The sequence below is a fragment of the Anabrus simplex genome, chromosome 6, assembly GCF_040414725.1.
Source record: "Anabrus simplex isolate iqAnaSimp1 chromosome 6, ASM4041472v1, whole genome shotgun sequence".
Lineage (NCBI taxonomy): Eukaryota > Metazoa > Arthropoda > Insecta > Orthoptera > Tettigoniidae > Anabrus > Anabrus simplex.
Window position 1 is genome coordinate 237,061,435 of NC_090270.1, and position 25,237 is coordinate 237,086,671.

At 41.5% G+C, this 25,237-nt stretch overlaps 1 protein-coding gene across 1 annotated transcript in view; it reads left to right on the forward strand.

Annotated features, from left to right (window-relative positions):
- Positions 1–10,730, forward strand: part of LOC136875682 (serpin I2) — a 160,103-nt gene extending 149,373 nt beyond the window's left edge. Inside the window, exons 6-7 of the mRNA XM_067149237.2 lie at positions 2,592–2,727; positions 10,520–10,730. Of these exons, the coding sequence (XP_067005338.2) occupies positions 2,592–2,727; positions 10,520–10,689 (306 nt within the window). The 3' untranslated portion in view covers positions 10,690–10,730. The remainder of the gene's footprint in view (positions 1–2,591; positions 2,728–10,519) is intronic.
- Positions 10,731–25,237: the final 14,507 nt, after the last annotated feature.

The following is a 25,237-nucleotide window of genomic DNA, read 5'->3' on the forward strand; positions in this document are numbered from 1 at the left end:
AGGAGTTAGTTACAGCTGTAGTTTTCTCTTGCCTTCAGCCGTGTAGCAGCATCAACTGCGGCAAGGTCACATGGTTCACAGTGATGGGTCCAAAACATATGTCGAGTACAAAATAATAATGGACAACCAAAATCTCAGCCTTCTGATTTCCCGTCTGTTGCTCTAGCCCTTGTGCTACCGGTACAGTGGTTTTGCCAATTTCTGTTCTGTCGCCTGAGATCTGAGCCTCACTATCACTAGTACAAGCCAGAGTGCATTCCAAAACATAAATATTCAGTTCAAGACGTCTGGCCATCATCAATTGCGTTGTTCTGTACTTAGCACCTTTTTGAACTGGACGTGATCTAATCCAAGACCGTAGGTTCAAATCCAACAGAGACAGTCTATTCAGCATTTCATGTTGTACGAAGATCTGTGGTGACACATTTGGTGTTTGTGTGTTGATTACTGGGTATTCAATGCAAAGGCTGGTTTGATCCTCAACAGTTCCACAACCGTAGGCATCACTGAAGGGGTGTACAAGGGAAAAAAAAATGAGGTAGTTTTCCGTTGCTTTTCTTGCCAAGGCAGTAGATGCTATCAATATCAACAAGGATGAGAAGATCCAAATATTAAAAATGTATCAGTTCGCCAAGCCGATTGAAATGCACATACCGACTCTATGAGGAATGTTTTCACACCATTCATAACAGGGACTGGCTGCATAAGGAAAGGCGTTACTAGCCTTGCTTCTATGTCACTTAAAGCCAAGGATGACACCAAGACAGGTCAATGCTCTAGCCCATACCAGAAACGTAGTGCACTGGGTCTCACCAGTAAAGGCAGGATTTTGTGTTTACCCATCCTGTGCCATCTAGTGGAGTAGAACAGATTATTATTATTATTATTATTATTATTATTATTATTATTATTATTATTATTATTATTATTATTATTATTATTATTATTATTATTATTATTATTGTTCTGAGGTATCTGTGGAACAGCAGAGGTGAAAGAAGGTGCAGGCTGGAATAGGTCTCAACTACCAAATTAAAGTTAATTTAAAAATTAACAAAGGTTATATTTTCTTTTCAAAATCAACAAATAACAAAGTATAACAGGTACCAAGTAGCAGATCAACAAATTAAAAAAATTACAGATTACAGTTCGTTACAAGTTTTGGGCTTCGAGCCCCACAATTACAATCCTTGAGCTATGAGCCCAACTTTACCAATGTACCCAGTTTACACAAAGGGGCAGAAAACCCCAGTCAAGCCAAGGAGCACTTGCTCCCAATTACCATGTTAAGCCTCCTAGAGGCACGTTTCACACACAAGAAAGAGCAGATATGCTCTCAAAGTCTTCAAGCCTATTTAAGAGACCATAAACTGACTTTACACTAACTGCCCTCAAGGCACACATACAGTGAAACAGGGGTATCTAATACCCAATCTACTGGGCCTTCGCAGGAAAGAAAACAAAACAGGTTAAGTAAATGGCCCAAAATACAAAATTGAATGGAGGCGATAACTTGCACTCCTACACAAAGTTTTTGTCTAAAACCTATGTGGCGCTAGGCCGATCATACAGGAGCTAATCCCAAGCTAGCGAGGTGACACGTATGAGAAAACTTACTATATTAAAGAAGAGAAGAACAGTTATGAAAACGTAGTCACCTCCTTTTCAAAAATGAAGGGGAGTTCGAGAGGGTGAAGCACTCTCTATCCCCGCTTTACAGTAATTTATAGATTTTACATAGACAGAACAGAATTTACATTTTGAAAAGGTAGGTTACATACTAAAGGTTTCGAACCCTCCCCGAGAGTTAAACTGCTGAGCTAGCAAGAAATGAAGATGTTAACAGGCCATTACCTTGTAGAAGAACTGCTGCTTGAAGAAAGAGGCGCTTCCCGCCCCCTGCTACATATTCACACACTAAGAGAGATGTTACTGAAGTGGCACTGAGACAAGAAAATCAGCAGTTTATATACCCTCGTGGAACATTCAAGACCTTTCATGAATGATAACAACCCGCCCACAAACTTTTATTGGCCAACAGCAAAAACTAATACACAAGACGAGGAAGAAACACCGTATTGGTGGAAAATTAATTACGTAAATTCATGATTGGTTACATTCAAAACGGGTGGAAAGAAAGGATTTATATTGCCAACCCACAAACCACAGAACAAAATTTAGTAAAAATAAAACTTAGGAATATAATATTTCTTCAAGAAAGTTCATTCCATTGCACCAGAGTGTGTTACCATAGTTTTGGGTAGTGACATCTGTTAGAGAATGTTCAAACTACTTGATACGGAGCAAACAAACACAAATCAAAATAGACACAGTTCAGAACACTTCAAAATTACCAAATTTACAGTAGTGACATCTTCCGAGAAACCGTTGAGTTAATACAGTTTGTTAAAGTTCAGGCTTTCTCCTGTAGAGAAGTTTCAACTGGCGCAATATTTGAATTAGCGGCGTGGAGATGTACCACCCGGTACAATTATTATTATTATTATTATTATTATTATTATTATTATTATTATTATTATTATTATTATTATTATTATTATTATTATTATTATTATTATTCTCTGTTTCAGATGGGAATCAGGAAGATTTTCGAATCTTCAGCAAATTTCTCTGGTATTTCTGATAAGCCAATGTATGTGCATGATGTGGGACAGAAAGTAGTAGTGGATGTCTCCGAGAAAGGTCCAGGAGATACTAAAGAAGATGGTAAGTCTTGATGATATTACAACAGTACTGGGTGCCTTCGTTACACTTCATTCTCACTGTCAGACTCAGGTAGTGAACCTGCGGTCACCAGAGCCCCTCCAGTCGCCCCATACTGAAGGGAAGGTATAACGTGGATGTATTCAACCACCCCCACCTACAGTGGGAGCTGACATATTTGACCACGGGACTCCAGGCCAGTGAAAATTACAGGCCAGTGAAAATTACAGGCCAGTAAGTTTGACATGCATTGTATGTAAGCTCTGGGAAGGCATTCTTTCTGATTATATTAGACATGTTTGTGAAATTAATAACTGGTTCGATAGAAGGCAATTCGGTTTTAGGAAAGGTTATTCCACTGAAGCTCAACTTGTAGGATTCCAGCAAGATATAGCAGATATCTTGGATTCTGGAGGTCAAATGGACTGTATCGCGATTGACCTGTCTAAAGCATTTGATAGGGTGGATCATGGGAGACTACTGGCAAAAATGAGTGCAATTGGACTAGACAAAAGAGTGACTGAATGGGTTGCTATATTTCTAGAAAATAGGTCTCAGAGAGTTAGAGTAGGTGAAGCTTTGTCTGACCCTGTAATAGTTGAGAGGGGAGTTCCTCAGGGCAGTGTTATCGGACCTTTATGTTTTCTTATATATATAAATGATATGAGTAAAGGAGTGGAATCGGAGGTAAGGCTTTTTGCGGATGATGTTATTCTCTATAGAGTGATAAATAAGTTACAAGATTGTGAGCAACTGCAACGTGACCTCGAAAATGTTGTGAGATGGACAGCAGGCAATGGTATGTTGATAAACGGGGCTAAAAGTCAGGTTGTGAGTTTCACAAATAGGAAAAGTCCTCTGAGTTTTAATTACTGTGTTGATGGGGTGAATGTTCCTTTTGGGGATCATTGTAAGTATCTAGGTGTTAATATAAGGAAAGATCTTCACTGGGGTAATCACATAAATGGGATTGTAAATAAAGGGTACCGATCTCTACACATGGTTATGAGGGTGTTTAGGGGTTGTAGTAAGGATGTAAAGGAGAGTGCATATAAGTCTCTGGTAAGACCCCAACTAGAGTATGGTTCCAGTGTATGGGACCCTCACCAGGATTACCTGATTCAAGAACTGGAAAAAATCCAAAGAAAAGCAGCTCGATTTGTTCTGGGTGATTTCCGACAAAAGAGTAGCGTTACGAAAATGTTGCAATGTTTGGGTTGGGAAGAATTGAGAGAAAGAAGAAGAGCTGCTAGACTAAGTGGTATGTTCCGAGCTGTCAGCGGAGAGATGGCGTGGAATGACATTAGTAGACGAATAAGTTTGAATGGCGTTTATAAAAGTAGGAAAGATCACGATATGAAGATAAAGTTGGAATTCAAGAGGACAAACTGGGGCAAATATTCATTTATAGGAAGGGGAGTTAGGGATTGGAATAACTTACCAAGGGAGATGTTCAATAAATTTCCAATTTCTTTGAAATCATTTAGGAAAAAGCTAGGAAAGCAACAGATAGGGAATCTGCCACGTGGGCGACTGCCCTAAATGCAGATCAGTATTGATTGATTGACCACCTGACATGGAAGATCTCTGTAGTACAATTTACGAACTTCATCTCTGTAGACTGAATAAACAAGTCACTTTCTATCATCTGTGAAAAAATGATTTGAGCACCATGGAGTAAACACATGGTGTTAAGGCGAGTCATGTCTGCGTACAGTTCTCTAGCGATTGTGATCAAATGTTAACCACTAAAAACAGCCTTATGAAAAATATTTACATAAAGTTTGAGAATATTGACCCAAATAATTTTTCACCTACAAATGTTTTTATTAATAATAATATTATTTGTCTTATGTCCCACTAACTACATTCTTATGGTTTTCAAAAATGCCTAAATGCTGGAATTTTGTCCTGTATGAGTTAATTTACGTGATAGTAAATCTATCAACATGAGCATCTTCACATACCACCAGACTGAGCCAGGATCAAAACTGTCAAGTTAGGCTCAGAAGGCCAGCACTCTACTGCCTGAGCTACACAGCATTTTTATTGTATTTTTACACATGCAACATAGAAAATGCTCCTTGCATCACACTTTCTTATTTCTGAAGTTCAGTTTTGGACAGCTGGTCATTAATACAGATATTGTTAGTGGCTACTCTGTGTTTTATTGTTACGCAAGAAAAGAACAAGATACAAAATTTCAATTTTGTCTTCCAAGCAAAATTTGAAAGAAAGTAGTTCATTATTACCTTGAGAGGAAAGGAATGCAGTAATATTCACTTGATCATATCATCTTATACATACTGAAAGATTCCTGTAAGTTTCACAAGAAGATGGTAGAAAATGTGATGCAAAAAAGAGAAAACCACAATTGAAGGTGTGAAACGAATGACACTCTCCATTTAAATATAGTGCTTAGAGTTTTTAAAGTGATGGTAGGATGAAAATATTTATATTTTTTGAAAGAAGAATTTTTAAATACAAAATTGAAAATATGATAGTTTGACGGAAATGCTCTTAATTTCAGTTATGAATTCCCGTAAATTCAGTCCAGGTTATTCTTGAACCTCTCATGTCCAAGTTGGGAGACAGCTATTAAAGTGACCTTGATATATGTCTGAGTGGCTAAAAATTAATGCCTTTGCCGCCTATCTACCATAGCTGATGGGCAGTGGTGCTGTTGGAAGTTGCACCATGAGGTGCCTGGTCTTAAAATGCTCCCCATCAGCAGTAGCAGACCAAGAATTTGAAAGTGGAAAGTTTGAAAGTTGGGGAGCCAAGGCAAGATGATGGATTTGAGTAAACAACACCACTTGTAACTTTGCTATTTGCTTTATGTCACACCAACACAGATAGATCTTATGGGAGAGGAAAGGCCTATGAATGGGAAGGAAGGGGCCTTGGCATTGATTCGGATACAGCCCCAGCATTTGCCTGGTGCCAAAATGGGAAAACACGGAAAACCATCTTTGGGGTTACCGAGAGTGGGGTTCGAACCCACTATCTCCCAAATGCAAGTTCACAACTGCGCGCCCCTAACCGTACAGCCAACTCATCCGGTACTTGTAACTTTGAGAGTCCTAATTCTTTAAGCAATAATTCCTATGAATATTGATGAATTGAGAGTTGAGTGGTGATCACACTGTCCTTAGCTGAGTCTGGTCCTACTCCCTGGATGGTATAGTGGTGATCACAGGATCCCTAGCTTAGTCTGGTCCTGCTTCCATTCCCCAATATCATGTGTGGATAGTATAGTGGTGATCACAGGACCCTTAGCTTAGTCTGGTCCTGCTTCCATTCCCCAACATCATGTGTGGGTAGTATAGTAGTGATCACAGGATCCTTAGCTTAGTCTGGTCCTGCTCCCATTCCTCAACATCATGTGTGGGGAGAATAGTGGTGATCACAGGATCCGTAGCTTAGTCCGGTCTTGCTTCCATTCCCCAACATCATGTGTGGGTAGTATAGTGGTGATCACAGGATCCTTAGCTTAATCTGATCTTGCTTCCATTCCTCAATATCATGTGTGGGTGGTATAGTGGTGATCACAGGATCCTTAGCTTAGTCTGGTCCTTCTTCCATTCCCCAACATCATGTGTGGGTGGTATAGTGGTGATCACAGGATCCTTAGCTTAGTCTAGTCCTGCTTCCATTCCCCAACATCATGTGTGGGTAGTATAGTGGTGATCACAGAGTTCTTAGCTTAGTCTGGTCCTGCTTCCATTCCCCAACATCATGTGTGGGTAGTATAGTGGTGATCATAGAGTTCTTAGCTTACTCTAGTCCTGCTTCCATTCCCCAACATCATGTGTGGGTGGTATGGTTGTGATCACAGGATCCTTAGCTTAGTCTGGTCCTGCTTCCATTCCTCAACATCATGTGTGGGTGGTGTAGTGGTGATCACAGGATCCTTAGCTTAGTCTAGTCCTGCTTCCATTCCCCAACATCATGTGTGGGTGGTGTAGTGGTGATCACAGGATCCTTAGCTTAGTCTAGTCCTGCTTCCATTCCCCAACATCATGTGTGGGTAGTATAGTGGTGATCACAGAGTTCTTAGCTTAGTCTGGTCCTGCTTCCATTCCCCAACATCATGTGTGGGTAGTATAGTGGTGATCATAGAGTTCTTAGCTTACTCTAGTCCTGCTTCCATTCCCCAACATCATGTGTGGGTGGTATGGTTGTGATCACAGGATCCTTAGCTTAGTCTGGTCCTGCTTCCATTCCTCAACATCATGTGTGGGTGGTGTAGTGGTGATCACAGGATCCTTAGCTTAGTCTAGTCCTGCTTCCATTCCCCAACATCATGTGTGGGTGGTGTAGTGGTGATCACAGGATCCTTAGCTTAGTCTAGTCCTGCTTTCATTCCCCAACATCATGTGTGGGTGGTATGGTTGTGATCACAGGATCCTTAGCTTAGTCTGGTCCTGTTTCCATTCCCCAACATAATGTGTGGGTGGTACAGTGGTGATCACAGAGTCCTTAACTTGGTCTGGTCCTGCTTCCATTCCCTAACATCATGTGTGGGTAGTATAGTGGTGATCACAGAGTTCTTAGCTTAGTCTAGTCCTGCTTCCATTCCCCAACATCATGTGTGGGTTGTATAGTGGTGACCACAGAGTCCTTAGCTTAGTCTGGTCCTGCTTCCATTCCCCAACATCATGTGTGGGTAGTATAGTGGTGATCAGAGTCCTTAGCTTAGTCTAGTCCTGCTTCCATTCCCCAACATCATGTGTGGGTAGTATAGTGGTGATCACAGAGTTCTTAGCTTAGTCTAGCCCTGCTTCTGCTCCCCAGGAGCATATGTGTGGTGCACTGGTGATTACAGGGTTTCTAGCTGAGTTTGATACTGTTGCCACTCCCAGGAGAGAGAGAGAGTATGTGTTTGTTTTTTTGTAGTTGTGATCACAGGGTCCTTAGCTGAGTCTAGTCCTGCTTCCACTCTCCAGGATCATGTGTGGGTAGTGTAGTGGTGATCAAAGGATCCATAGCTGAGTCTAGTTCTGCTTCCACTCTCCAAGATCATATGTGCATAGTGTAGTGGTGATCAAAGGATCCTTAGCTGAGTCTAGTCCAACTTCCACTCTAAAGGATCATGTGTGGATAGTGTATTGGTGATGACAGGGTCCTTAGCTGAGTCTAGTCCTGCTTCCACTCTCCAGGATTGCGTGTGAGTAGTATAGTGGTGATCACAGGGTCCTTAACTGAGTCTAATCCTGCTTCCACTCTCTAAGATTATGTGTTGGTGGTGTACTTGTGATTACAGGGTTGCTAGCTGAGTTTGATACTGTTGTCACTTGCAGGTGTGTGTGTGTGTGGGGGGGGGAGGTTGTAGTGGTGATCATAGGGTCCTTAGCTGAGTCTAGTCCTGATTCCACTCTCCAAGATCATATGTGCATAGTGTAGTGGTGATCAAAGGATCCTTAGCTGAGTCTAGTCCAACTTCCACTCTAAAGGATCATGTGTGGTGGTGGTGGTGGTGGTGATTATTGTTTTAAGAGGAAGTACAACTAGGCAACCATCCTCTATATAACACTAATCAGAGGGGAAAAAGGAAGGGACTCGACACTTCGAAAAGTGAAGTTATCGGCCAAAGGAAGACAAGGGCCACGAAGGGCGTGAAAATGAAAGACTCCCTAGCCCTCGCAAACCTAATAGCGTCGGGGTCGGAAAAGAACAAGAGTTGATCAAGGAAGATCTGATAGGATAGATGAAAGTGAGGAGCCGGGCACAAGTAAGTGGAAGCAATGCCAGGACTCAGCTAGGGCCCCGTGGTCGCCAACCCACGCTCTAAAGTTCAGAGCCTCTGGGGCCTCTTTTAGTCGCCTCTTACGACAGGCAGAGAATACCGTGGGTGTTATTCTACCGCCCCCACCCACAGGGGGAGATCATGTGTGGATAGTGTATTGGAGATGACAGGGTCCTTAGCTGAGTCTAGTCCTGCTTCCACTCTCCAGGATCACGTGTGAGTAGTATAGTGGTGATCACAGGGTCCTTAGCTGAGTCTAATCCTGCTTCCACTCTCTAAGATTATGTGTGGGTGGTGTACTTGTGATTACAGGGTTGCTAGCTGAGTTTGATACTGTTGTCACTTGAAGGTGTGTGTGTGTGTGGGGGGGGGGGGGGGGGGAGGAGGTTGTAGTGGTGATCATAGGGTCCTTAGCTGAGTCTAGTCCTGATTCCACTCTCCAAGATCATGTGTAGATAGTGTAGTGGTGATCAAAGAATCCTTAGATGAGTCTAGTCCAGCTTCAACTCTCCAGGATCATGTGTGGATGGTGTAGTGGCGATCAAAGGATGCTTAGCTGAGTCTAGTCCAGCTGCCGCTCTCCAAGATCATTTGTGTATGGTGTAGTGGTGATCAAAGGATCCTTAGCTGAGTCTAGTCCAGCTTCCACTATTCAGGATGATGTGTGGATAGTTTAGTGGTGATCAAAATATCCTTAGCTGAGTCTAGTCCAGCTTTCATTATCCGGGATGTTGTGTGGATAATGTAGTGGTGATCAAAGTATCCTTAGCTGAGTCTAGTCCTGCTTCCACTCTCCAAGATCATGTATGGATAGTGTAGTGGTGATCAAAGGATGCTTAACTGAGTCTGGTCCTGCTTCCATTCACAGGAGCATGTGTGGATAGTGTAGTGGTGATCACAAAATCGTTAACTGAGTCTTGTACTGCTTTCACTCCTTAAGATCATGTGTGGATGATGCGGTAGTGATCACAAAATCATTAGCCGAGTCTTGTACTGCTTTCACTCCTCAAGATCATGTGTGGATGGTGTGGTGGTGGTCACAAAATCGTTAGCTGAGTCTTGTACTGCTTTCACTCCTCAGGATCATGTGAGAATAGTGTGGTGGTGATCACAAAATTGTTAGCTGAGTCTTGTACTGCTTTCACTCCTCAAGATCATGTGTGGAAATTGTGGTGGTGATCACAAAATCGTTAGCTGAGTCTTGTACTGCTTTCACCCCTCAAGATCATGTTTGAATAGTGTAGTGGTGATCACATGGTCCTTAGCTAAATCTGGTTGCTCCCACTCCCCGGAGCATGTGTTGGTGGAATAGTGATGATCACAGGGTCCCTAGCAGAATTTGATACTGCTGCCACTCTCAGGAGTGTGTGTGTGTGTGTGTGTGGTATAATGGTGATCACAGGATCCTTAGCTAAGTCTGGTACTGTTCCCAATCCCAGGGGCATGTGTGGGTGGTATATTAGTGATCACAGGTTCCTTAGCTGAGTCTGGTACTGCTTCCAATCCTAGGATTGGTGGTGGTAATTATTGTTTTAAGCGGAAGTAGAATTAGGCAACCATCCTCTATATAACACCAATCAGAGAGAAAAAGTGGAAAAAATGAAGATATCAGCCAAAGAAAGAAAAGGGCCATGAAGGGCATGAAAATGAAAGACTCCCTTACTTTCAAATGGTCTAATGGTCTTGGGGTCAGAAAAGAACAAGATTACCAAATGAGGTCAGATAGGATAGATGAAAGTGAGGAGCTTGGCACAAGTAAGTGGAAACAATGCCAGGACTCAGCTAAGGTCCCCATGATCGCAAACCCACGCTCTCACGTTCAGAGCCCCTTGGGCCCCTTTTATTTGCCTCTTACGACAGGCAGGGGATACCGTGGACGTTATTCTACTGCCCCCACCCACAGGAGGATCCAATCCCAGAAGCATGTGTGGGTGGTGTAATGCTGATCTCAAGGTTCATAGCTGAGTCTAGTACAGTATGCACTTCCTTGTACCAGGCTTACATAAAGCATGTGTCTGCTAAGTTCTCCACTCTCTGGTGTTCCAGCACTCAGCATCTTCAGCGGACCCATCCACCTCAAGTCCACTGTATTTAGAGCCGACGTTCCATTCATCTTCATGGTGGTTGATGAACCTGTGGGCATTGTCCTCTTCATGGGCCGAGTAACCGATCCCACAGAGAATTTGCATGCAATAATGCCCATTGAAAGTAAATAGCTTGATGAATAATGTAATAACAGTTGTAAATAAATGTAATTCCTCCAAGTTATGTTCAGAAAATTATATTTCCCATTGCCAATTTCAACAGTTTGAAGATCCTCAATATTTATTTCTGAGGATTCCCAGTGTTGATAACTGTAGCAGAACTGCCCCATCTATAGTGGAATCTTTGCACATAGTGGTGGTGAAAAACAAAAAGCTTTAAATACATTCTGAAATGTATTTCATTTAAACTATATTCATTTCTAAACAGAAATATTGCTTTCTTGTTTGCTTAGTATTAAATCTTAACAAGAAAAATACAGGGCTACATGTAAGTGGTAAAGAACGATTGATTCCCTGTCCGATTTATTATTTTAACTATTATGGTTTGATTTTGGTCCGTATTGACTTATATCTAATATACCACTGAATAAACAATGATAAAGATCTATGTTCACATTGTCAATGCCATAAAAAATTATTTACTCTATATTAATGAAATGCTGTACATGTTTCGAGAATCACACTTATTCTCTTCATCAGCGACCAAACATTCCATCAAATAATTTGCAGACTTAATACCTAGCTTTCTCACAATATACTCTGAATAAGTTACAGTTAAAATACAAAACTGTCATCAACATAAATTATTTAAAATTACATTACTCTAAATAAGTGTATTATTTGAATTATTTCTTGAAAACGAATCACTTCCTTTACAAGAATGGACCCACTGTTTATTGAGGTCAGTGTCTTTAGGAAATGAATAAAACTGTATATTTCGTTCCTTTGCATGTCTGCTATGGTTTGCGCAGCGTACGATGGCACACCAAACCATACTGGAAACTGTACACTATTACTGCCTTTTACATTGTATCACAAAAACTCAGATATGCTACTGTCATGTATTATTAGCTTCTATCTTGTGCATGCACAGTGATTCCTATTTGAATGACCTATACCTGGTTTAACATGTGGCACATGCATGACTTCACAGCATTGCAGAATGAATGTGACGAGGCAAGAACAGCGTGTGTATATCAAGCTCGCCATTCGCCATGGTCACAATGCCAAAGAATGTCATAGAGAACTTGTGGAAGCTGTGGGGAATAACACTCTTCCATACTGAACTGTTGCGAGATGGGGAACAGCATTTCAGCATGAACATGAAACAAGCAGCGACTTGCAATGGGCCAAAAAGACCTGTTGGTATTTGGACCGATGTGCCCCTTGCAGTAATCAACCAATGCATGGATTTGGACAGAAGATGGACACTACATGAGTTACAACAATGACATTCTTCTCCATGTCAATGCCAGACCACATGCAGTGGGGACTTGTATGGAGGCAACTTCAACACTTAGGGTGGGAAGTATTGGAACACTCGCTGTACTCATTGGATCTGTCACTGTGTGATTTTGATGTCATTCCCAAAAGATAGAACCATTGTGTGGGATACAGTTTAGGACAAAAGAGGACATTGTAAATGCTGTGAAACATTAGAATTCACAGGTGATGAGGCAACTAGTATCTGACGTTTCCTGCATCATTGGCAGTGTATTGTAGACAGTCTAGGGGACTACAGTACTTTGAGGCTTTACTGTATTCTCTGAGAATAAACATTATTATGCACAAGGATTTCATGTTGACAGTTTCCTCGCTTTATAGTTTTCACCTGTTAAACCTACTCAGCATTATTCATACATTACACAGCACCTTGCACTCCTCACTCCCATCTGTATATTTCCATTTTTCCATTTGTCTTTGTCTGGTACATCCTGCATTTGTGAGGAAAAAATAATTGCCATGACTTATGCCCCAACACTAGTATCCTGAATAGTGATGCGAATCTTCTAATTCGATGATGGTCGATGGAAATTAGTGCTAATTCATTGAAGAATGCCTCCACCTCTTCCGTCTTTGATCCAGCATGCAAAGCACAATATTCTCTGATGTAACCACTCAGCTCATAAAAGATCAAAGTGTTTGATGTAAGTGTTAATTTAATGAGTTGACGACTAAAACCAGCTGTATTTGTAAAAGATGCTGCAGTCGTTAGTTTGCTAGTGCCTCGTCATGGATAATGAGCTATTCAGGGCCATCAGTTATTTGCATTACAATCCATTGTTTTTGGTGTTTTCCAATGGAGACTAGCGACCGAAGAGAGAATATCAATGTGTGCTTCGTATACTTCTGCATGACAACAGCATTCATTTTAACTTCTTTCTACAGTACATTTTATGTTTCAATCACAGGATCTGTTTTGTTCGACTTAATTGGAATATTTATGAATATAACATTTGCGATAGCTATACCAGGATTTTATGTGATAAGTTCATTTAAACAAGTACAGGTCTCAAATTTACTCATCCAAGTGAACATTGTTACTTTCAAGTTACAGGCGCCTCACCTTCTATACAAGTCACTTACACAATACATGTAGAATAGTCTAATAGAAGGGTATACAGTCTATTGCAGAGACCGAGGAGATAAAATGGGAGGGGAGGGGGGTGTTTATTCTGGTGAAGAAAACTTATTATTCACATGAATGGTTTACCAATGAAAGGGATGAAATATTAGGGATAAAATTAGCTTGTGATAATATGAAGGAGGTGGGAATTATAGGAACATATAGGCCTGGAAGAGAGGAAAGAGAAAATAGTAGATTATACTCACAAAAGCAGTAATAATGATACTGGTATGGCAATAATTGGAAGAGATCTAAACTTGCCTGAAGTTGAATGGAATAGAGCTGCAAGTGAAGCCCATGAACAGAAACTGGCAAATAAGTTAATTTGGGAGGGAGGATTTCCACGAGTAATACAGGAACTGACTCAGCTCAGTAACTTGCTAGGCTTACTAAGAGGGTCACACAAGACAAGAAACTGTACAGAAAAACTAAAGTTGAAGAATTTGGGACTTACCTTAAATCAGAATTCAGTTGTTGGATAAGTGAAGGGAGTAATGTGGATACACTTTGGGCTAAATTTAAAGGAATCGTTTGGGAAGGAGAGAAGAGATTTGTACCTGTTAAGAAGGGTAAAATGAGCTCAGACCCTGTTTATTATACAAGGGAAATAAGAAAATTAATAAGAAAATGTAGAATAGTAAACAGGAAAATCAAAGAGGGTAGGGAGAGTAGAGAAACTAGAAAACAGCTAATGAGGAAACTGAATAGAATGTAAAAGGAAGCAAAAGAGAATTATATGAATGACATACTTCAAGAGGGCAATGTCCACAAAGGGAAATGGAAAAAGATGTATTCATATATTAGGAATCAAAAAGGAAAAGGAATCCAAATTCCCACAATGGTGGGAGAAGGGGGTGAACACTATTTAACAGAGAAAGCAAATCTATTTAGTAGGGAATTCAGAGATTCAGCAGAAGATTGTCAGGAGTTGGAAACCGAAACAGAAGATAGAAAGGGAGAGATGCATAGGGAAAAAAGAAGCTTCTCAGTCACATATGAAGATATTTTCAGAGAAATCCAACTGCTTCAGCAAGGAAAAGCAGCAGGAAGTGATCAAATTGCTGGGGAGGTATTAAAGACAATGAGATGGTACATAGTGCTTTATTTAAAATTTCTCTTTGACTATGTCATAAGTAATAGTGTAATACCAAAGGAATGGAAGGAATCTATAATAATACCAATTTATAAAGGAAAGGGTGATAAAAGGAAACCTGAGAACTACAGACCAATCAGCCTGACCAGTGTAGTTTGTAAAATACTGGAGAGTTTAATAGCAAAGTACATCAGAGGGATATGTGATGATAAAAATTGGTTCATGAGGAGCCAGTATAGATTTAGAAAGAAATTTTGGTGTGAGGCACAACTGGTGGGATTTCAGCAGGACATATCAGATCAGTTGGATTCAGGAGGCCAGTTAGATTGCATAGCCATAGATCTTTCCAAAGCCTTTGATAGAGTGGAACATGGAATATTATTAAAGAAATTGGAGGGAATAGGATTGGACCTAAGGGTTGTACGTTGGATAAGAGCGTTTCTAAATTCAAGGGTTCACTGAGCTTGATAGCTGCAGTCACTTAAGTGCGGCCAGTATCCAGTATTCGGGAGATCGTGGGTTCGAACCCCACTGTCGGCAGCCCTGAAGATGGTTTTCCATGGTTTTCCATTTTCACACCAGGCAAATGCTGGGGCTGTACCTTAATTAAGGCCACGGCCGCTTCCTTCCCTCTCCTAGCCCCTTCCTGCCCCATTGTCACCATAAGACCTATCTGTGCCGGTGCGACATAAAGCAAAAAAAAGGAAAATTCAAGGGTTCAGAAAGTCAAAGTAGGAAATAATGTATCACAGGAAGAGAGAGTTTGGAAGGAAATTGCACCGGGTAGTATAATCGGAACAATATAAAATCAAAAATAAGATTGTATGCAGATGACATACGGTAATTGTTTATAGGGAAATAAATACCATTGAGGATTGTTCAGAATTACAAAGGGACGTTGAGAGTATCCAACAATGGGTTGAAGAAAATAATATGAAGGTTAATGGAGGCAAAATCAACTGTTACAACATTTACAAACAGGAGCTTTAAAAGTGAATATTTAAATATACTTTGGATGAGGTAGTTATACCAAAAGATGGCAAGTGCAAATACTTAGGTGTGAGATTTGAAAGTAATTTGCACTGGAAGGGTCATGTTGATGACATTGTTAGGAAAGCATACAGATCGTTACATGTCATAATGAGGCTACTTAAAGGATGCAACAAAGAATTAAAAGAAAAAAGTTACTTGAGTATGGTTCGTCCATTATTGGAATATGCATACAGTGTTTGGGATCCTCACCAAGAATACCTAATAAAAGAAATAGATAGTGTGCAGAGGAAAGCAGCAAGAGTTGTAACAGGGGATTTCAGGTGAAAAAGTAGTGTATCAGAAACTAAGAGCTCTTGCTTATCTGATGAAGAGTTAATTCAAAAGTGGGAAACCTTAAGTAAGAAAAGGGAGAAAACTAGATTTATAAGATTATATAGAGCCTGTACAGGGGAAGCATGGGGAGAAATCTGTGAGAGGCTTCAGTTGGAAAATAATTATATCAGCAGGACTGAGCACAAGTACAAAATTAGAAGGAATTTTAGCAGAAGAGATTGGGGTAAATTTACATTCATTGGGAAAGGCGTGAAGGAGTGGAACATTTTACCAGGGGTAGTGTTTGATCCTTTTCCAAAATCTGTACAGATATTCAAGAAGAGAATAAACAGCAACAGAGAAAATAAATGAATTGTTAGAGGGCATTCGATTAGTGAAGGTTATTGTAAATAAAAACGTGTGTGAATAAATTTATTCCATCCCCTGGTCCATGGAGATTGGACAGCCGAAGTAGGGGACTGCCTGTAGGGGTGAAGTACAGTGCGGACTTCTAGAGCCCTGGGACCGCTACGGTAGCTGTGAAGGCCCTTCAGGAACTATGAAAAGTGGTGGCAAAAGTGGCTCTGGTTAAAATGCAACTGGTCGTTATGCTACTTAGGATCCAAAATGGGTAAAAAATAAATAAATGCAATGTAAATTTCAATCTTATATCAGTTGTATAGCTTTATTTGAAGTAATTCCACATACTATATATGAGTTGACTATGTTTGTACGTACAGGAGATATTATAAGTAGAATTTTGTAAACAATATAAATTTTTTTTTTTCTATTTGTTTTACGTCGCACCGACACAGATAGGTCTTATGGCGACGATGGGACGGGGGAGGGGTGAAAGTGGGAAGGAAGCGGCCGTGGCCTTAATTAAGGTACAGCCCCAGCATTTGCCTGGTGTGAAAATGGGAAACCACGGAAAACCATCTTCAGGGCTGCCGACAGTGGGGTTCGAACTCACTATCTCCTGAATACTGGATACTGGCCGCACTTAAGCGACTGCAGCTATCCAGCTCGGTAATATAAATTTAGGATGAGCTGTGTGTTTAATAGAAAAAAGTGTTAGTGTAAATTGTACAATATTGTATTCTAGGAAAATGTCTTCTTCCCGTGTTAATTTAAAATTTAGTGCTTGACAATAATGTATTTTAGTGTACCATTTGCCACCAAGGTAGACACCTCATTTGAAATAAAGTGATTTTGATTTGATTTGACTGCAATTAGTTGTTGGTTTTTCTAGACCATCGTTTAGAATATCACAACTGCCATTGCAATGTATCACACATTCATGAAATAATGTATTTTTCATATTCCCCTAGGCTCCTTTATTTCGAGTTCATTGCTGATCACACTAATCTTAACTTGTGAATTAGCTCTTCATCAGATAAGCAAGAGCTCTTAGATCTTGTTGCAGTAACAGTGAAAGCACTAAGCAGATTGCATCATAACCTCTCCGATGTTGTCACAATGTTAAAAGATGCCTACGCACTCAAGATTCCTATCATCGTTTTCTTGTCTTATGTCGTCTTCACATTTTGCTTATATTTTTTCTTGTGAGTATGGAAGCAGAGACCTTAGCCTTTTGACAACATTCTGTGGGACTTTGTCATGTTTTGCTGGGTTTTTTTTCTTCATATTAAGCGTGGAACGAGAGCCAAGTATTTTCAAAATGTACCAAGTAGATAAATATTTAGTCCAGTGTAAACACAGGGTGTTTTATTAAAAATTATACAGTAAGTAGTGGATGCTCTTCATAATCATCAGTTTACCCTCCAGGGTCGGTTTTTCTCTTGGACTCAGCGAGGGATCCCACCTCTACCGCCTCAAGGGCAGTGTCCTGGAGCATCAGATTCTGGTCGGGGGATTCAACTGGGGAGAATGACCGGTACCTTGCCCAGGCAGCCTCTCCTGCTATGCTGAACAGGGGCCTTGTGGAGGAATGTAAAGATTGGAAGGGACAGGCAAGGAAGAGGCCGTGGCCTTAAGTTACGTACCATCCCGGTATTTGCCTGGAAACCACGGAAAACCAATTTGGGGATGGGAATCAAACCCACCTCTACTCAGTTGACCTCCTGAGGCTGAATGGACCCCATTCCAGCCTTGTACAACTTTTTAAATTTCATGGCAGAGCCAGGAATCAAACCCGGGCCTCTGGGGGTGGCAGCTAATCATGCTGACCACTACACCACAGAGGTGGACATTGAATGCTCTACTGAATATTTTGAAGTAGATAGGGTCTGAGGAGTTATGTCTCTCTATGTTACTGTTTTTCTGAATTATTTGACGGTTTTCATTTACATTTCGTTTTTACATTTTTTGCCGTTATTACTGCACAGTAGGGAAAGTGCTCCAGTAGATTATGGTACCACTTAATGACCATAAAATTGAACAATTTTATTACATTTGATCATTGAAATTAATTGTCTTTCTTTCTTCCTTTCTTAATCTGTTTACCCTCCAGAGACCGTTCTTCCCTCGGACTCAGTGAGGGATCCCACCTCTACTGCCTCAAGAGCAGTGTCCAGGAGCGTGAGACTTTGGGTCGGGGGATACAGTTTCGAAGAAGAACCAGTACCCCACCCAGGCGGTCTCACCTGTTATGCTGAACAGGGGCCTTGTGGGGGGATGGAAAGTTTAGAAGGGATAGACAAGGAAGCGGCCATGCCCTTAAGTTAGCTACCATCCCTGCATTTGCCTGGAGGAGAAGTGGGAAACCACAGAAAACCCTTTTCTACTCAGTTGACCTCCCGAGGCTGAGTGGAGCCCATTCCAGCCCTTGTACCACTTTTCAAATTTTGTACCAGAGCCAGGAATCGAACCTGGGCCTTCAGGGTTGGCAGCTAATCATGCTAACCACTACACCACAGAGGCAGATGAAATTAATTACTTAAAAATACAAATCTTTCCTCAGTTTAGCATGAAGAATGGGGAATCGAATTACTTGCCTTAGCGCCTCGGAAAAAAAATTGTTTTATATCGCAACAGCACAGATAGGTCTTATGACGAGGATGGGATAGGAAAGGCTTATGAGTGGGAAGGAAGCGGCCGTGGCCTTAATTAAGGTACAGTCCCAGCATTTGCCAGGTGTGAGAATGGGAAACCACAGATAAGCATCTTCAGGGCTGCTGACAGTGGAGCTCAAACCCACTATCTCCCGGATGCAAACTCACAGCTGCGCGTCCCTAACCGCACGACCAACTCGCCCAGTGATAAAAGAAATATGGTGGCAAACTTGCCGTTTGCTTGTTACCGGTACCATTTCTTTCTAGTACTTGAATATTCTTGCTCCAGTATGTGATAATACAAAAAACCAAATTATAAGGACCTCATATTCTCAGTTATATCCCATACCTTTAAAGTTTTTTAATCAGAAGTACTAGCCTATATGCACGTACCGTTGTCGTGCATACCGACCTCCCCAAGGGTCGAACCGGTGGGCTGTTAGATAAGCGACAGCTGGGACTCAACCCCAGGGTATCGAGGAATAAGCCAGTATAAGAATAAGAATAAGAATATTAGTTAGTAATAAGGGACATCTTTTAATAGCATTCGAATTGTATGTTAATCCTATTATATTTTAATAGTTGGTTGAAGAAGAAATGTTTCAGTAAATCAGAATAAGGAAGAGTCTTAGTCAGGCAGAGAGCTTGCCTCATGCGCCTGCAATAACAACATGTTTACGAGAGCGGATGTTTGTTATTGACAAACCAGTGTCTAAGCAGACCGGACAAGTGAACTTGGTCTCGACCGACAAAAGGATCAAAGCTAGCATCCTCAATGAAGTTCTAGAGAGAGAAACGAAAGTACGGAATAAGAGATGAAGATATTAGCATTCAGAAGGCACTACTTTGCAGGGCGAATGGCTCAGTAACGCCCACAGTTCAGCACCTAAAGTAGTGGGAAGGGACTGACCTTTGCTTAACAAAGGGTAGATAAAACCCGGATTCAAGACAGCAGAAGGGCTCTCTCGATTAGTCACGCGAGCTCTCTTGTCAGTGAACTAGACACAGTTGCACGTAAAGTGCTGGAAGGCAGAGTTCGATCTTAGTGCATAGTAGTAGGCTAGTGAGCAAGCTCCCGTCAGACCAACATAGTGAGAATTGTTTATATCTTGTATATAGTACTGTAGTTGTTGTCCTGATTAATAAGGGACAGTAGCTTTTACTTAGTTTTCTCATTTCGGGAGTTCCGGGACCAAATGCGCACCTACTAATTACCTCCCTACAGGACCGCTCGGCAGGAAAGATAGTACGCCAACTTCAACTGCCGGTGACCAATCACTAGAACGTCTCACAGGACAAGTAAATCACAACAGGCCTATTTTTTGGTGTCAGGTTATGTAGGGACCCAAGTGCAATTCTCGAACAGAGTCAACTTGCCGAAATAACGTGAGAAAACCGCGACTTCGTAGAAGATTGCCTGTGAGAGAACCGCGACTTCGTACAAGATTGTCCGTGTGAGAACTACAACTTTGCAGAAGATTGTCTGAACCATGCTACCGCGTAGGGTTTGTTTGAGTGCCGTGCATCGCAGAAGAGGAGCATCACTACCGCAGCCTACTAAGCCAGCCCAGCAGAGGAGTAGCAGTCCAGCAGCAGGTGACGCTATCCAGTGGATGAAGCAGCACTACAGCTGACTACTCATCCAGCCCAGCAGTGGATCAGCATTGAAGACATACAGTAAGCTATACATTAATTCAAATGGCACGACGAGATAGTTCAGTACCAGCAGACCAAAGCACTGGGATGCTCAAGGACACAGAATCAGTAAGTATGAGTGGGCCTTATGTAACAGTAGTCGAAGGACATCACCTGATTGGACGAGAGTTTGATGGCAGTCAGCCAGACAGATTACACATGAGTTTATAGCAAATGTAGATGCTGCTGTTTGCATGATTAAGGATGATGATCAAGAATTATTTTTAAATATATTAACAAAGATTACAGGCAAGGCGCGAGATAAATTATTGGTCAGACATGATATAATTGATTGGGAGAAAGCTAAGCAGGAATTAACAGAACTCTATGGCCATCAGGGCACATTAAATTTGCATATATGTCAAATGTTCCAAACCCCGCAGGACTCTCAAGAAACAGTAGCTAGTTGGGCACATAAAGTGGAGACATTGTCAGCCTCTTTTCGAGAGGCAATTCTCAAAGACGAGTTAGAAGAAGATCGTGATGGGCAATTGAAAGTTACTAGGAAAATATGTGTAGCTAGTTTCGTGCAAAGGTTAGCCAATCCTCGAATAGAAGCCAGAGTACAGTCATATAGGTCCATCACTTTTGAAAAGGTGGTCACAATAGCATGACAGGAAGAATTTGTCAGGTTGTAGAAGATGGCACGGGAAAGCCTACAACACAAACGTAGCTCAGGGTTTAGCAAGAGCAGGCCGTAACAGGAACGAAGTGTAGCACCAAAGTGGCATACCAAGCCAACACATGCTAGTGTTAGGGTGGTCTGCTATAACTGTAATAAAGAAGGCCACATAGCAAGAACCTGTAAGAACACAGGAACACAAGGGCTCACACCACTCAGACCGCTAGTTCTAATACAGCTACAGAAGGCACAACAGCTAAGCTAAAATGTCACTATTATGGGAAGCCAGGGCACACTGAACGTGACTGTAGGAAGAAACAAAGAGTTAGGGGAACCGAGATTCGCGAGGCAGTGCGCATGATACGCTCACAGCCAAACACAAGGGCAGGTGAAAACAGAACGTGTTATCGTTGCGGCCGGAAAGGGTACATACAGGTGAACTGTCGACAAGGTACACGCACCCCGGTGATGTGAACGGATAGCCGTAGGTGCTGTTCGTGTGGCCAACAGGGCCATATTCACAGAAATTGCCGAAGAGCCCAAGACAAGCGATCGGCAATAGGGGCATGTAAGGCCAAACTCAAGGTGATCGCAAAGGGGTCAGGGCTGTAAAATGCCCAGCCCGATGTGAGAATTGTGATAGGTGGTCACACCGAATCAGGACGGTTGGTTCGGAGCGGGGTCGTAGTAAGTTCGCCAGAAAAGCAATGGAGACGGCAAACTAGAACGGGCCCGTAGGAATGGGACAGTTACGGAGGCCCGCAGACCGAGAGGTCTCAAGAGTTCTGACGTGGAAGGCACAGTACTAATTCAAGTTGCGAACCACGGAAAGCGACTGAGATTCCTTATAGATACTGGGTCCGATGTCAGCCTGGTGAAGAGGCAATCGGTACCCAAGGACAGCCGGATTGTCAGGGTGAAACAATTGAATTAATGGGTGTAAGTACCATCTCGGCAGTAAAACACAGGCGTGACGGCCTACATGTAGAGCTGGCAATCCGCACACATGTGGGCTGTTACATGAAGGAGTGGTGAGAAATAACATTGGCATTTGTATATATGTCAAATGTTCCAAACCCCGCAGGACTCACGAGAAATAGTTGCTAGTTGGGCACACGAAGTGGAGACATTGTCAGCCTCTTTTCGAGAGGCAATTCTCGAAGACGAGTTAGAAGAAGATCGTGACGCGCAATTGAATGTTACTAGGAAAATATGTGTAGCTAGTTTCGTGCAAGGGTTAGCCAATCCTCGAATAGAAGTCAGAGTACAGTCATACAGGTCCATCACTTTTGAAAAGGTGGTCACAATAGCACGACAGGAAGAATCTGTATCGGTTTCCGAGTCTCATGAGACATTACAATAGAGTAAGATAATATATTATTATTGGTCCACCTTTTCAATACAAAATGAAAAATAGTTTGAATTACATAGGGACTAGTTTCGACCTAGTAATAGGTCATTATCAGCCTGAAGTAAATTAAAGCGTAAATATCGAAGAAAACATAAACCATGTAAACACAAGTACAGTCTTTTTAAAGGCACATACCATGTGGAAAATTGAGTAGCAATATATTAAAAAATAATAACTCTTCCAATTGACGAAGCACTGAGCGGAAGTTCTGTAAAGTTCGGTGCGCCGTATATCATAAAAGTCCAGTGTGCAATAAATGATGTTATAAAGAAGAATTATCAGTTGAATGCTGGCTTCTTGAGTTTGCTGTTGTATATTCGAAGAAGTTACGTCATCTTTTAAAGGTATTGATAGACGTCAAAATACATGGATGTTGGAAAGCCTCTTCAGTTTTTTGGAACAAGGCAATTGTTGCGCGTGGAGGCTTAGGAAACCAGAGAAGCGCTATATTATGTTAAAAAATAGAGATCCTTAAGAAAGGTCCCGTGCGTCGTATAAAAATGACAAGTTGTGAAAGTGGAAATCGAAAAAACTTGTTTTTTAAGCAATGATGTTCATTCAGAGAAGACAATGTTACGATACTTTATTTTCAATTGATCTCTGAATGAACAATATCATCGCTTAAAAACGTTTTTATCGATTTCCACTTTCACAACTTGTCATTTTTATACGACGCACGGGACATTTTTTAAGGATCTCTATTTTTTAACATAATTTAGCGCTTCTCTGGTTTCCTAAGCCTCCACGCGCAACAATTGTCTTGTTCCAAAAAACTGAAGAGCCTTTCCAACATCCATGCATTTTGACGTCTATCAATACCTTTAGAAAATGACGTAACTTCTTCGAATATACAACAGCAAACTCAAGAAGCCAGCATTCAACTGATAATTCTTCTTTATAACATCATTTATTGCACACTGGACTTTTATGATATACGGCGCACCGAACTTTACAGAACTTCCGCTCAGTGCTTCGTCAATTGGAAGAGTTATTATTTTTTAATATATTGCTACTCAATTTTCCCACATGGTATATACCTTTTAAAAGACTGTACTTGTGTTTACACTGTTTATGTTTTCTTCGATATTTACGCTTTAATTTACTTCAGGCTGATGATGACCTATTACTAGGTCGAAACTAGTCCCTATGTAATTCAAACTATTTTTCATTTTGTATTGAAAAGGTGGACCAATAATACTATATTATCTTACTCTATTGTAATCACAGTTCAATACGGATCTATCATTATGAAACTTATTTCTCATGAGACATGTCTGGTCGTGACATCCCAGGGAAGGGTGGTTGCATTTCCTCACCAGAGGGATGTCACCGCCAGGCAGATTTAGGATAGAATTAGTAGATGGGTTTAAGTAAAGGGAGAATTTACACCCAGGGTACTGTGCACTTCGCTATTGGAAATACAAGTCACACATTTCATGTCGTAAGGAGTGACTTTCAATTAACACAGGATGGTATAGTTGGACGAGACATCCTGACAGATAGCGTGATTGATTATAAGGAGGGTCATCTCACCATAAGAGGACGACAATATCCTATGTGGGCGCGAGAGACGAAGCTAATCCGTCTCGCACTAAGGACCCAAAAGGTTGTTGTAGTAGACCTAAATCTACCAGTGGGAATTATTGAGAGGGAAGAGGTGGCACCAGGGGTGTACCTCGCACGGTACCTGACCAAATCAGAACACAACGAAGCGATGGTTAGCATGATGAATACTACTGAACAAGAGGTGACCTTACGCAGTCCGCCAGTGCACATACAGGAGGTAGATAAGACCTGCCTAGCACAAGTACGGAAGGTAGAGCAGAGCAGTGGAGTGGCAAACGCAGAACTGTAGACTGTGTGCGATGAATTGATCACCTCACGCAGGTAGATAAAGAAGGGATATACGCCATCTGTGCCGAGTACAATGATATCTTCCATCTTGAGGGAGACAAACTGACATACACTAACGTACCGCAGCACGAGATCCCTACGCCCCAAGATCAACCTCCGATTAATGTACGATCGAATAGGCTTCTCGAAGCACAAAAAGGGGAAATAAAAGACCAGATAGATAAGATGCTAAGTGATGAGATAATTGCACCTAGCATATCTGGCTGGAATGCACCTTTACTCTTAATACCAAAGAAAATAGACGCTTCAGGGCAACAGAAATTGAGGGTGGTAATCGACTTCAGAAAATTAAATGAGGTGACGATAGGAACCAGTTATCTCCTCCCACTAATTTCGGAACTATTAGATGCCCTTGGCAAGGCGAGATATTTCTCAACTCTGGATCTCGCGAGCGGTTATCACCAGGTGTTATTGAAACCTGAAGACAGGCAAAGACTGCATTCTCTGCGCTAGGGCACAAATATGAGTTTAAAAGATGCCAATGGGATTTAAAAACGCGCCAGCCACGTTTACAAGGCTGATGAATGCTGTACTTACAAGACTAACGGGTATCAAGCGTTTGTGCTACCTGGATGACGTCATAGTGTACGGTAGCTCAATTCAGGAGCACAACGCGAAGTTAAGGGATGTATTTCAAAGGCTGAGAGAGAACACGTTGAAACTCCAGCGGGATAAGTGTAAATTCCTACGAATCGAGGTAGCGTTCCTATGGCATGTGATCACTGACGAAGGTGTCTTACCAGACCCACGTAAGGTACAGGACGTCAAGGACATTCCGAGGCCGACCACTAGCCACCAAATAAAGCAGTTCTGCGGACTGAGTGAGTACTATAGGAAATGCATACCTAACTACAGTAAAATCGCAAAACCACTATATCAATTAGTGAATAAGGACGTTCACTTTGTTTGAGGAGATGATCAGGAACAAGCATTTGAAACACTGAAGCATAAAGTAATTGAGTAACCTATACTGCAGTATCCGGACTTTGGAAAACCCTTCGTTGTTACCACTGACGCAAGCAACGAAGCGGTTGGGGCA